This window comes from Pristiophorus japonicus, unplaced genomic scaffold (assembly GCF_044704955.1).
Source record: "Pristiophorus japonicus isolate sPriJap1 unplaced genomic scaffold, sPriJap1.hap1 HAP1_SCAFFOLD_3038, whole genome shotgun sequence".
NCBI classification, from domain to species: Eukaryota; Metazoa; Chordata; class Chondrichthyes; family Pristiophoridae; genus Pristiophorus; species Pristiophorus japonicus.
The window spans coordinates 1-14,421 of NW_027252822.1; the positions used below are offsets into that span (position 1 = coordinate 1).

A 14,421-nucleotide genomic window follows, 5' to 3' on the forward strand; every position below is an offset into this window, starting at 1 on the left:
GTTAGATACAGAGTCAAGCTCCCTCTACACTGTCCCATCAAACACTCCCAGGGCAGGTACAGGGAGTTAGATACAGAGTCAAGCTCCCTCTACACTGTCCCATCAAAACACTCCAGGGCAGGTACAGCACGGGGTTAGATACAGAGTAAAGCTCCCTCTCCACTGTCCCATCAAACACTCCCAGGGCAGGTACAGGGGTTAGATACAGAGTAAAGCTCCCTCTACACTGTCCCATCAAACCACTCCCAGGCAGGTACAGGGGTTAGATACAGAGTAAAGCTCCCTCTGCACTGTCCCATCAAACACTCCCAGGGCAGGTACAGGGGTTAGATACAGAGTAAAGCTCCCTCTACACTGTCCCCATCAAACACTCCCAGGGCAGGTACAGGGTGTTAGATACAGAGTAAAGCTCCCTCTACACTGTCCCATCAAACACTCCCAGGGCAGGTACAGCACGGGGTTAGATACAGAGTAAAGCTCCCTCTACACTGTCCCATCAAACACTCCCAGGGCAGGTACAGGGGGTTAGATACAGAGTAAAGCTCCCTCTACACTGTCCCATCAAACACTCCCAGGGCAGGTACAGGGGGTTAGATACAGAGTAAAGCTCCCTCTACACTGTCCCCATGAAACACTCCCCTCGCACGGTCCCTCGCACACCCCCCCCCACACACCCCTCCCCCTCCCCCACACACGCGGTACTCTACCGTTCGAACTTGTCGATGAGGGAGGAGACGCGGGCCGGGGTCCCGGGGTCTCGGTTCGGTGCCGGAGGAGGCGGGTGCTGAGGCGGAGGTGGGGGGCTTCTGGGGTCGGCCGGGAGGGGCCGGGACGGCGGTGGGGGGATGGGCTCTGGTCGCCGGGGGCGATGGAGGTGTGACGGCTTGGGAGGCACTGGGGAGAGAAAAGCGGGAGTCAGACATGTTCACAGACATCCCCTCCTCCCGTAGCCCCTCCCCCTCTCACATACAGACACAGACACCCCCCTCCCCCCTCCCCCCCCACAGTCTCCCCTCCCCCCCACCCACCCACACAGACACAGACAGCCCCCTCCCCCCCGTATCCTCTCCCCCCCCACAGTCTCCCCTCCCCCACACCCACCCACAGACACAGACACCCCCCTTCCCCTGTATCCCCTCCCCCCTCACATACAGACACAGACACCCCCCCTCCCCCCCCGCATGCCCCATATCCCCCTCCCCCTCTTCCCCCCACAGTCTCCCCTCCCCCCCCACCCACACAGACACAGACACCCCCCCTCCCCCCGCACGCCCCGTATCCCCCTCCCACAGTCTACCCTCCCCCCCACCACCCACACACAGCCTCGTCTCCCCATCTCCTCAGTCTGTCGCTCTCCGTCTCTCTCTCTCCCCCCTCCGTCTCTCTCTCTCTCTCTCTCTCTCTCTCTCTCTCTCTCTTCCCCCCTCCGTCTCGCTCTCTCTCTCTCCCCCCTCCGTCTCGCTCTCTCTCTCTCTCTCTCTCTCTCTCTCTCCCCTCCGTCTCGCTCTCTCTCTCTCTCTCTCTCTCTCTCTCTTCCCCCCTCCGTCTCGCTCTCTCTCTCTCCCCCCTCCGTCTCGCTCTCTCTCTCTCTCCCCCCTCCATCTCGCTCTCTCTCTCGCTCTCTCTCTCTACCCCCTCCGTCTCGCTCTCTTTCCCCCCTCCGTCTCGCTCTCTCTCTCTCCCCCCTCCGTCTCGCTCTCTTTCCCCCCTCTGTCTCGCTCTCTCTCTCTCCTCCCTCCGTCTCGCGCTCTCTCTCTCCCCCCTCCGTCTCGCTCTCTCTCTCTCCCCCCTCCGTCTCGCTCTCTCTCTCTCCCCCCTCCGTCTCGCTCTCTCTCTCTCCCCCCTCCGTCTCGCTCTCTCTCTCTCCCCCCTCCGTCTCGCTCTCTCTCTCTCCCCCCTCCGTCTCGCTCTCTCTCTCTCCCCCCTCCGTCTCGCTCTCTCTCTCTCTCCCCCCTCCGTCTCGCTCTCTCTCTCTCTCCCCCCTCCGTCTCGCTCTCTCTCTCTCCCCCCTCCGTCTCGCTCTCTCTCTCTCCCCCCTCCGTCTCGCTCTCTCTCTCTCTTCCCCCCCCCGTCTCGCTCTCTCTCTCTCTCCCACCTCCGTCTCATAGAAACATAGAAAATAGGTGCGGAGTAGGCCATTCGGCCCTTCTAGCCTGCACCGCCATTCAATGAGTTCATGGCTGAACATGCAACTTCAGTACCCCATTCCTGCTTTCTCACCATACCCCTTGATCCCCCGAGTAGTAAGGACCTCATCTAACTCCTTTTTGAATATATTTAGTGAATTGGCCTCAACAACTTTCTGTGGTAGAGAATTCCACAGGTTCACCACTCTCTGTGTGAAGATGTTTCTCCTCATCTCGGTCCTAAATGGCTTACCCCTTATCCTCAGACTGTGACCTCTGGTTCTGGACTTCCCCAACATTGGGAACATTCTTCCTGCATCTAACCTGTCTAACCCCGTCAGAATTTTAAACATTTCTATGAGGTCCCCTCTCATTCTTCTGAACTCCAGTGAATACAAGCCCAGTTGATCCAGTCTTTCTTGATAGGTCAGTCCCACCATCCCGGGAATCAGTCTGGTGAACCTTCGCTGCACTCCCTCAATAGCAAGAATGTCCTTCCTCAGGTTAGGAGACCAAAACTGTACACAATACTCCAGGTGTGGCCTCACCAAGGCCCTGTACAACTGTAGTAACACCTCCCTGCCCCTGTACTCAAATCCCCTCGCTATGAAGGCCAACATGCCATTTGCTTTCTTAACCGCCTGCTGTACCTGCATGTCAACCTTCAATGACTGATGTACCATGACACCCAGGTCTCGTTGCACCTCCCCTTTTCCTAATCTGTCACCATTCAGATAATAGTCTGTCTCTCTGTTTTTACCACCAAAGTGGATAACCTCACATTTATCCACATTATACTTCATCTGCCATGCATTTGCCCACTCACCTAACCAAGTCACTCTGCAGTCTCATAGCATCCTCCTCGCAGCTCACACTGCCACCCAACTTAGTGTCATCCGCAAATTTGGAGATACTACATTTAACCCCCTCATCTAAATCATTAATGTACAATGTAAACAGCTGGGGCCCCAGCACAGAACCTTGCGGTACCCCACTAGTCACTGCCTGCCATTCTGAAAAGTCCCCATTTACTCCTACTCTTTGCTTCCTGTCTGACAACCAGTTCTCAATCCATGTCAGTACACTACCCCCAATCCCATGTGCTTTAACTTTGCACATTAATCTCTTGTGTGGGACCTTGTCGAAAGCCTTCTGAAAGTCCAAATAAACCACATCAACTGGTTCTCCCTTATCCACTCTATTCCAGAAGATTTGTCAAGCATGATCTCCCTTTCACAAATCCATGCTGACTTGGACCCATCATGTCACCATTTTCCAAATGCACTGCTATGACATCCTTAATAATTGATTCCATCATTTTACCCACTACCGATGTCAGGCTGACCGGTCTATAATTCCCTGTTTTCTCTCTCCCTCCTTTTTTAAAAAGTGGGGTTACATTGGCTACCCTCCACTCCATAGGAACTGATCCAGAGTCAATGGAATGTTGGGAAATGACTGTCAATGCATCCGCTATTTCCAAGGCCACCTCCTTAAGTACTCTGGGATGCAGTCCATCAGGCCCTGGGGATTTATCGGCCTTCAATCCCATCAATTTCCCCAACACAATTTCCCGGCTAATAAGGATTTCCCTCAGTTCCTCCTCCTTACTAGACCCCCCGACCCCTTTTATAACCGGAAGGTTGTTTGTGTCCTCCTCAGTGAATACCGAACCAAAGTACTTGTTCAATTGGTCCGCCATTTCTTTGTTCCCCGTTATGACTTCCCCTGATTCTGACTGCAGGGGACCTACGTTTGTCTTTACTGTCTCGCTCTCTCTCTCTCCCACCTCCGTCTCGCTCTCTCTCTCCCCCCTCCGTCTCACTCTCTATTTCCCTCACTCCCGCAGTCTCGCAGTCTCGCAGTCTCGCAGTCTCGCAGTCTCGCAGTCTCTCAGTCTCTCAGTCTCTCAGTCTCTCAGTCTCTCAGTCTCTCAGTCTCTCAGTCTCTCAGTCTCTCAGTCTCTCAGTCTCTCTCCCTCCCTCAGTCTCTCCCTCTCCCCCGCCTCTGCCTCAGCTCATCCGCTGCTGAAACCCTCACCCCTGCCTGGACCATCCCAGGGCTAGCCGGTCTCCCACCTTCCAGCCTCCGTAAACCTAAGCTCGGCCCGGACTGCAGGCTGGAGCTGGCGATGGTGAAACGGGGCCTAGCCTTGGGAGGAGGCGGAAGGAACCTCGACCTCTGGAGCCAACGCCCGCTGCCTGTCCTCGCTAACACTCACCTTGGGGTTTGACCCCAAGCGACCTCCTGGCTGGCGACAGCCGCTCCCCAGCGATTCCTGGCGGTGCTGAGCGATCGGGGTCCAGGTAACCCGTAGGCTCTGGCCTAGCACCGGCCTGCTGGCCCTCCAGGCATGGGCCGGGATCCAAGGACAGGCTCTTAACCAGCGAGCGGGACGCCTGGCCGCCTGGAACACAAGGAGGACAGAAAGGAGGAGGAGGTTAGCTCAAGGCCTGCCATGTAGGCCCGGTTCCCCACAGCAACCAGCTTGTACGGCCGAGTCCACATCGCTAAAGCCCACAAGAGGTGGAGAGGTTTAAGGAGGGCAGTTCCAGAGCTTATTGCACAGGCAGCTCAATGTACGGCCACCAATGTTACTACAGTGATTTGAGCCATAATCCAGGCCCAACACTCCCCCAGTGCCAGTACTGGAGATCGGAACTGTGCTCGGTGCTCCCAGTGTGATATGGAGAATGAACTGTGCACAGTGCTCCCAGTGTGATATGGAGAATGAACTGTGCACAGTGCTCCCAGTGTGATATGGAGACCGGAACTGTGCACGGTGCTCCCAGTGTGATATGGAGAATGAACTGTGCACAGTGCTCCCAGTGTGATATGGAGAATGAACTGTGCTCGGTGCTCCCAGTGTGATATGGAGAATGAACTGTGCACAGTGTTCCCAGTGTGATATGGAGAATGAACTGTGCACAGTGTTCCCAGTGTGATATGGAGAATGAACTGTGCACAGTGTTCCCAGTGTGATATGGAGAATGAACTGTGCACAGTGCTCCCAGTGTGATATGGAGAATGAACTGTGCTCGGTGCTCCCAGTGTGATATGGAGAATGAACTGTGCTCGGTGCTCCCAGTGTGATATGGAGAATGAACTGTGCACTGTGCTCCCAGTGTGATATGGAGAATGAACTGTGCACAGTGCTCCCAGTGTGATATGGAGAATGAACTGTGCACAGTGCTCCCAGTGTGATATGGAGACCGGAACTGTGCACGGTGCTCCCAGTGTGATATGGAGAATGAACTGTGCACGGTGCTCCCAGTGTGATATGGAGAATGAACTGTGCACGGTGTTCCCAGTGTGATATGGAGAATGAACTGTGCTCGGTGCTCCCAGTGTGATATGGAGAATGAACTGTGCACAGTGCTCCCAGTGTGATATGGAGAATGAACAGTGCACAGTGCTCCCAGTGTGATATGGAGAATGAACTGTGCACAGTGCTCCCAGTGTGATATGGAGAATGAACTGTGCACAGTGCTCCCAGTGTGATATGGAGAATGAACTGTGCACAGTGCTCCCAGTGTGATATGGAGAATGAACTGTGCACAGTGCTCCCAGTGTGATATGGAGAATGAACTGTGCTCGGTGCTCCCAGTGTGATATGGAGAATGAACTGTGCACAGTGCTCCCAGTGTGATATGGAGAATGAACTGTGCTCGGTGCTCCCAGTGTGATATGGAGAATGAACTGTGCACAGTGCTCCCAGTGTGATATGGAGAATGAACTGTGCTCGGTGCTCCCAGTGTGATATGGAGAATGAACTGTGCACAGTGCTCCCAGTATGATATGGAGAATGAACTGTGCTCGGTGCTCCCAGTGTGATATGGAGAATGAACTGTGCACAGTGCTCCCAGTGTGATATGGAGAATGAACTGTGCACAGTGCTCCCAGTGTGATATGGAGAATGAACTGTGCACAGTGTTCCCAGTGTGATATGGAGAATGAACTGTGCTCAGTGCTCCCAGTGTGATATGGAGAATGAACTGTGCACAGTGTTCCCAGTGTGATATGGAGAATGAACTGTGCTCGGTGCTCCCAGTGTGATATGGAGAATGAACTGTGCACAGTGTTCCCAGTGTGATATGGAGAATGAACTGTGCACAGTGCTCCCAGTGTGATATGGAGAATGAACTGTGCTCGGTGCTCCCAGTGTGATATGGAGAATGAACTGTGCACAGTGTTCCCAGTGTGATATGGAGAATGAACTGTGCACAGTGTTCCCAGTGTGATATGGAGAATGAACTGTGCACAGTGTTCCCAGTGTGATATGGAGAATGAACTGTGCACAGTGCTCCCAGTGTGATATGGAGAATGAACTGTGCACAGTGCTCCCAGTGTGATATGGAGAATGAACTGTGCACAGTGCTCCCAGTGTGATATGGAGAATGAACTGTGCACAGTGCTCCCAGTGTGATATGGAGACCGGAACTGTGCACAGTGCTCCCAGTGTGATATGGAGAATGAACTGTGCACAGTGCTCCCAGTGTGATATGGAGAATGAACTGTGCACAGTGCTCCCAGTGTGATATGGAGAATGAACTGTGCACAGTGCTCCCAGTGTGATATGGAGACCGGAACTGTGCACAGTGCTCCCAGTGTGATATGGAGAATGAACTGAGCACAGTGCTCCCAGTGTGATATGGAGAATGAACTGTGCTCGGTGCTCCCAGTGTGATATGGAGAATGAACTGTGCTCGGTGCTCCCAGTGTGATATGGAGAATGAACTGTGCACGGTGCTCCCAGTGTGATATGGAGAATGAACTGAGCACAGTGCTCCCAGTGTGATATGGAGAATGAACTGTGCACAGTGCTCCCAGTGTGATATGGAGAATGAACTGTGCTCGGTGCTCCCAGTGTGATATGGAGAATGAACTGTGCACAGTGCTCCCAGTGTGATATGGAGAATGAACTGTGCACAGTGCTCCCAGTGTGATATGGAGAATGAACTGTGCTCGGTGCTCCCAGTGTGATATGGAGACCGGAACTCCTGGAAGTACTGAGCTTAACGACCAAGTTGGATAACTTGCTCGAGACCGCCTTTCGAAGTCCGCTCGACATCTCAATTAAATAAAACCCTGGATCATTCCCCCGCTCAGTCCGTTCTGCAGCGTGTGTCAGTGGTTCAGTCAGCAGCACTCTCGCCTCAGTCAGAACATTGTGGCTTCAAGTGACGGGGAGAGACTGGAGAAGCCCGGGGTGTTCTCCTCGGAGCAGAGAAGGTTAAGGGGGGATTGAATCGAGGGGTTCGAACTGATGAAGGGTTTTGTTCGAGTGGATCGGGAGAACCTGTTCCCGGGAGCAGGAGGGTGGGTAACCAGAGGGACACAGATTGACGATAATCGGCGATGGAACCAGAGGGGGAGATGGGGAGAATGTGTTTACGCAGCGAGTTGTTGTGATCGGGAACGCGCTGCCTGAAAGCTCGGTGAGAGCAGATTCAATAGTGACTTTCAAACCGGGAATTGGGTAAATACCTGAAGGGGGAAAATGTGCCGGGGCTGTGGGGAAAGGGCAGGGGGGAGTGTGGGACTGATTGGGGTCACTCTGTCACAGAGCCGGCACAGCACGGGCTCCATGGGCCCAATGGGATCCTGCTGTGCGGTGTGAGGTTGTGTTACAGGTTCCCGGGGCAGGGATTTGAACGCTGGGTTTGTGTCGGTCCCTGGGCTGACGGGTTGTGAGAACATTCCTGCCTCTCGCACTGCCAATCCGATAAGGAATAAATCATTGATTTCTCACTGGGTCGGAGGAGCTGGCTGGTTGCCAGCGATTGGATCATCGCACTGACCCCTGCCAGAGTCCTGGCCTGCCTCAGGGAACATCTCCCAATCACTCCGCACACAGCGGGAGAGAACACAGGCAGAAGTGGAATGTCTTTCACCCACTCGGGACGTCCCAAAGCCTCACAGCCAATCAAGCACTTTTTCTGGATGTGTAGTCACTGTTGTAATGTGGGAAACAGGGCAGCCAATTTGTGCACAGCAAGATCCCACACACAGCGATGTGATAATGACCCAGATCGTCTGTTTTAGTGATGTTGGTCGAGGGATAAATATTGGCCCCAGGACACCGGGGAGAACTCCCCCTGCTCCTCTTCCAATAGTGGCCCCGGGATCTTTTACATCCACCCGAGAGGGCAGACGGGGCCTCGGCTTAACGTCTCATCCGAAATACAGCCCCTCCGACAGTGCGGCACTCCCTCAGTACCGCCCCTCCGACAGTGCAGCGCTCCCTCAGTACTGCCCCTCTGACAGTGCGGGGCTCCCTCAGTACTGCCCCTCCGACAGTGCGGCACTCCCTCAGTACCGCCCCTCCGACAGTGCAGCGCTCCCTCAGTACTGCCCCTCTGACAGTGCGGGGCTCCCTCAGTACTGCCCCTCCGACAGTGCGGCGCTCCCTCAGTACTGCCCCTCCGACAGTGCGGCGCTCCCTCAGTATCGCCCCTCCGACAGTGCGGCACTCCCTCAGTACTGCCCCTCCGACAGTGCGGCGCTCCCTCAGTACCGCCCCTCCGACAGTGCGGGGCTCCCTCAGTACCGCCCCTCCGTCAGTGCAGCACTCCCTCAGTACTGCCCCTCCGACAGTGCGGCGCTTCCTCAGTACTGCCCCTCCGACAGTGCGGCACTCCTTCAGTACTGCCCCTCCGACAGTGCGGCGCTCCCTCAGTACCGCCCCTCCGACAGGGCGACGCTCCCTCAGTACTGGCCCCGAGGGGAGTGTCAGGCCTGGGTTATGGGCTCAAGATCTATTTATCTCCCTTGATTCTATTTATCTCCCTCGTTTTCTGTCTCTGAATTCCCCCAAACGCCCCTCCCCCTGCTCTCCCCGCACCCACTAAGCCACCAAGACACCAGGCCCGGTCAGTACGGTGGCTGAGTGGCCCAGGCGGCGAGTGCCGGCCGGCTGGCTATTTGACTGGGTGGGGCATCGCACCCCACGCTCTCAGCCGGCGAGTGGACGCCACCTCCCCCTCCCCGAGACAGAGCGGACTCCAGCCTGTTATCTAACAGCCAGCGAGAGACGGAAGGTTTCTTTACCTGCTCGTGACTGGCCTCGGTCAGCTGCCTGGGACTGATGTTAATCCGTCAATCTCCGGGTCAGAGTCCCTGCTCACACTGTCAACCCATCCCCAGCCGTAAACACCGCCATAAACACCAGCTCACCAACTCTCGCCCACATGCGTTGGTGAGGCCACACCTGGAGTACTGCGTGCAGTTCTGGTCGCCGTATTTAAGGAGGGATATACTTGCTTTGGAGGCAGTTCAGAGAAGGTTCACTCGGTTGATTCCGGGGATGAGGGGGTTTGCCTTATGAGGAAAGGTTGAGCAGGTTGGGTCTGTACCCATTGGAGTTTAGAAGAATGAGAGGTGATCTTATTGAAACGTATCAGATTCTGAGGGGGCTGGACAGGGTGGATGCAGAGAGGATGTTTCCCCCTCGTGGGGGAATCTAGAACTAGGGGGCACATAGTCTCAGAATAAGGGGTCGCCCATTTAGGACGGAGATGAGGAGGAATTTCTTCTGGTGAATCTGTGGAATTCTCTGCCCCAGAGAGCTGTGGGGGGCTGGGTCACTGAATATATTTAAGGTGGAGATAGACAGATTTTTGAGCGATAAGGGAGTGAAGGGGCGGGGCGGGGAAGTGGAGCTGAGCCCAAGATCAGATCAGCCGCGATCTGATTGGATGGCGGAGCGGGCTCGAGGGGCCGAATGGCCGACTCCTGCTCCTGTTTCTTGTATACACCTTTCCTAAGTCATTGGTTAGGCCCCAGCCGGAGTAGTGTGTCCAATTCTGGGCCCCGCACTGTGGGGAGGGTGTGGAGGCCTTGGAGAGGGTGAAGGGGAGATTGACCAGAATGGTCCCGGGGGATGAGGGGGTTCAGTGATGGGGGAGACTGGAGAAGCCGGGAGTGTTCTCCTCGGAGCAGAGAAGGTTAAGGGGAGATTGAATCGAGGGGTTCGAACTGATGAAGGGTTTTGATCGAGTGGATCGGGAGAACCTGTTCCCGGGAGCAGGAGGGTGGGTAACCAGAGGGACACAGATTGACGATAATCGACGATGGAACCAGAAGCAGTACTGAGGGAGTGCCGCACTGTCGGGGGGGAGGTACTGAGGGAGTGCCGCACTGTCGGAGGGGCAGTACTGAGGGAGCGCCGCACTGTCGGAGGGGCAGTACTGAGGGAGCGCCGCACTGTCGGAGGGGCAGTACTGAGGGAGCGCCGCACTGTCGGAGGGGCAGTACTGAGGGAGCCCCGCACTGTCGGAGGGGCAGTACTGAGGGAGCCCCGCACTGTCGGAGGGGCAGTACTGAGGGAGCCCCGCACTGTCGGAGGGGCAGTACTGAGGGAGCCCCGCACTGTCGGAGGGGCAGTACTGAGGGAGCGCCGCACTGTCGGAGGGGCAGTACTGAGGGAGCCCCGCACTGTCGGAGGGGCAGTACTGAGGGAGCACCGCACTGTCGGGGGGAGGTACTGAGGGAGCCCCGCACTGTCGGAGGGGCGGTACTGAGGGAGTGCCGCACTGTCGGAGGGGCAGTACTGAGGGAGCCCCGCACTGTCGGAGGGGCAGTACTGAGGGAGCCCCGCACTGTCGGAGGGGCAGTACTGAGGGAGCCCCGCACTGTCGGAGGGGCGGTACTGAGGGAGCCCCGCACTGTCGGGGGGAGGTACTGAGGGAGCCCCGCACTGTCGGAGGGGCAGTACTGAGGGAGCCCCGCACTGTCGGAGGGGCAGTACTGAGGGAGCCCCGCACTGTCGGAGGGGCAGTACTTAGGGAGCCCCGCACTGTCGGAGGGGCAGTACTGAGGGAGCCCCGCACTGTCGGAGGGGCAGTACTTAGGGAGCCCCGCACTGTCGGAGGGGCAGTACTGAGGGAGTGCCGCACTGTCGGAGGGGCAGTACTTAGGGAGCCCCGCACTGTCGGAGGGGCAGTACTTAGGGAGCCCCGCACTGTCGGAGGGGCGGTACTGAGGGAGTGCCGCACTGTCGGAGGGGCAGTACTGAGGGAGCCCCGCACTGTCGGAGGGGTGTTACTGAGGGAGTGCCGCACTGTCGGAGGGGCTGTACTGAGGGAGCCCCGCACTGTCGGAGGGGCAGTACTGAGGGAGCCCCGCACTGTCGGAGGGGCAGTACTGAGGGAGCCCCGCACTGTCGGAGGGGCAGTACTGAGGGAGCGCCGCACTGTCGGAGGGGCAGTACTGAGGGAGCCCCGCACTGTCGGAGGGGCAGTACTGAGGGAGCCCCGCACTGTCGGAGGGGCAGTACTGAGGGAGCGCCGCACTGTCGGAGGGGCAGTACTGAGGGAGCGACGCACTGTCGGAGGGGCGGTACTGAGGGAGCGCCGCACTGTTGGAGGGGCGGTACTGAGGGAGTGCCGCACTGTTGTAGGGGTGGTACTGAGGGAGTGCCGCACTGTGGGAGGGGCAGTACTGAGGGAGCGCCGCACTGTCGGAGGGGCGGTACTGAGGGAGTGCCGCACTGTCGGAGGGGCGGTACTGAGGGAGTGCCGCACTGTCGGAGGGGCAGTACTGAGGGAGTGTCGGAGGGGCAGTACTGAGGGAGCGCCGCACTGTCGGAGGGGCGGTACTGAGGGAGCGACGCACTGTCGGAGGGGTGGTACTGAGGGAGCCCCGCACTGTCGGAGGGGCAGTACTGAGGGAGCCCCGCACTGTCGGAGGGGCAGTACTGAGGGAGCCCCGCACTGTCGGAGGGGCAGTACTGAGGGAGCCCCGCACTGTCGGAGGGGCAGTACTGAGGGAGCGCCGCACTGTCGGAGGGGCAGTACTGAGGGAGCCCCGCACTGTCGGAGGGGCAGTACTGAGGGAGCACCGCACTGTCGGGGGGAGGTACTGAGGGAGCCCCGCACTGTCGGGGGGAGGTACTGAGGGAGCCCCGCACTGTCGGAGGGGCGGTACTGAGGGAGTGCCGCACTGTCGGAGGGGCGGTACTGAGGGAGTGCCGCACTGTCGGAGGGGCAGTACTGAGGGAGTGTCGGAGGGGCAGTACTGAGGGAGCGCCGCACTGTCGGAGGGGCGGTACTGAGGGAGCCCCGCACTGTCGGAGGGGCGGTACTGAGGGAGCCCCGCACTGTCGGAGGGGCTGTATTTCGGATGAGACGTTAAACCGAGGCCCCGTCTGCCCTCTCGGGTGGATGTAAAAGATCCCGGGGCCACTATTGGAAGAAGAGCAGGGGGAGTTCTCCCCGGTGTCCTGGGGCCAATATTTATCCCTCGACCAACATCACTAAAACAGACGATCCGGGTCATTATCACATCGCTGTGTGTGGGAGCTTGCTGTGCACAAATTGAGTGCTGCGTTTCCCACAATACAACAGCGACTACACTCCAAAACAGTCCTTGATTGGCTGTGAGGCTTTGGGACGTCCTGTGGGGGGGGGGGGTGAAATGTTGCAGACATGAGAGTTTTGTCGGATAGATACCGGTTCGAGATTCTCGATCTGAAACACGAATCACACGGACCCACCTTGCCTGAAACTCACAAATGCAGTGTTCCGGTTCGTGCTGATCATCACCTCTCGGGGTTAATGGCCTTTCCCAGCCCCATGGCCATAGTTAGAGCGTGTCTCTCCAATCCTCAGCCCAGCTCCCTGTGTTCCTGAACTTGGGACGGAGGGAGGGAGGAAGGGACTGATAGTTGGCAGCTGCACAGGGCACTCCTGTGGGCCCCACCCCCTCAACCAGTCCAGTCTTTCAAATGAATGAATGAGAGAGCGGGGCTCAGTCAAGGAGGTGTGACTAGGCTGGGCCAGACCAAGAGTGAGGCATACTCCAGCTTAGTCACCTTCCTGCGTCATAAAATGTGCCGCAGTCTCTCTCTGTCTCAGGCTGAGACAGCCCGAGTCTGTGACAGGCACAATCTCACTCCAAGTTCGCCCTATCATTGCACCTCAGCGTTGTGTTGTGTGTCAGCAAGGCCTCAGTGGCTCTCGCCCGCGCCTCCAAGTCAGGAGGTCGGGGACTGAGGCCCCACTCTCGAGACTCGAGCCCCGTAATCCAGGTCCAACACTCCCCGGGGACAGTACTGGGGGAGCCCCGCACTGTCGGAGGGGCAGTACTGAGGGAGTGCCGCACTGTCGGAGGGGCGGTACTGAGGGAGCGCCGCACTGTCGGAGGGGCGGTACTGAGGGAGTCCCGCACTGTCGGAGGGGCAGTACTGAGGGAGTGCCGCACTGTCGGAGGGGCGGTACTGAGGGAGCGCCGCACTGTCGGAGGGGCGGTACTGAGGGAGCGCCGCACTGTCGGAGGGGCAGTACTGAGGGAGCCCCGCACTGTCGGAGGGGCAGTACTGAGGGAGTGCCGCACTGTCGGAGGGGCAGTACTGAGGGAGTGCCGCACTGTCGGAGGGGCGGTACTGAGGGAGCGCCGCACTGTCGGAGGGGCGGTTCTGAGGGAGCGCCGCACTGTCGGAGGGGCGGTACTGAGGGAGCCCCGCACTGTCGGAGGGGCAGTACTGAGGGAGTGCCGCACTGTCGGAGGGGCGGTACTGAGGGAGCCCCGCACTGTCGGAGGGGCAGTACTGAGGGAGCCCCGCACTGTCGGAGGGGCAGTACTGAGGGAGCCCCGCATTGTCGGAGGGGCAGTACTGAGGGAGCACCGCACTGTCGGAGGGGCAGTACTGAGGGAGCGCCGCACTGTCGGAGGGGCAGTACTGAGGGAGTGCCGCACATCGGAGGGGCAGTACTGAGGGAGCCCCGCATTGTCGGAGGGGCAGTACTGAGGGAGCCCCGCACTGTCGGAGGGGCAGTACTGAGGGAGCCCCGCACTGTCGGAGGGGCGGTACTGAGGGAGCCCCGCACTGTCGGAGGGGCGGTACTGAGGGAGCGCCGCACTGTCGGAGGGGCAGTACTGAGGGGCTTCGAAACCACGATCTCCTAACTCGGAAGGGAGAGCGAGACAGAGTGAGCCAAGCCGCCACACGTAGGAGGCAGACCTGTTGGTGTTGGTTGAACGACAATGGGCTCCTTCTGTGCCGTGGGCTCCGTGATTCTAACCCTTGACCCCCCCAATGTGGCTATGGGCCACAACTCCGGGAGAGGGCGCGTGAGAGACACAGGGCCGTCTCTGTCTAACCCCCTCAGCTCAGACACAGACTCGGCCTCACATCTGAACTAAATTTAGGCACAAATTTTCGCCAGGCCTCCTCCGGCTGTCGCTCGGCAACAAGGCCTGGCTCTGACAGGGTATGTGTGCGTGGCGGGGGGTTTATGGGCGTGTGTGTGGGGGGAGACGGTCGCTGGGCAATGAATTGGCGTTGAATTGGCGT

At 58.1% G+C, this 14,421-nt stretch overlaps 1 protein-coding gene across 1 annotated transcript; it reads right to left on the bottom strand.

Moving 5' to 3' along the window:
• Positions 1-707: 707 nt before the first annotated feature.
• Positions 708-12,729, bottom strand: LOC139249318 (FYVE, RhoGEF and PH domain-containing protein 1-like; the record flags this gene model as incomplete). Its single annotated transcript, XM_070872296.1, has 3 exons — positions 12,622-12,729; positions 4,348-4,533; positions 708-894 (listed from the first exon to the last, which is right to left on the bottom strand). Coding segments are annotated over exons 1-3 (419 nt in total), but the record flags the coding sequence as incomplete, so codon positions are not given.
• Between the last annotated feature and the right edge of the window lie 1,692 nt (positions 12,730-14,421).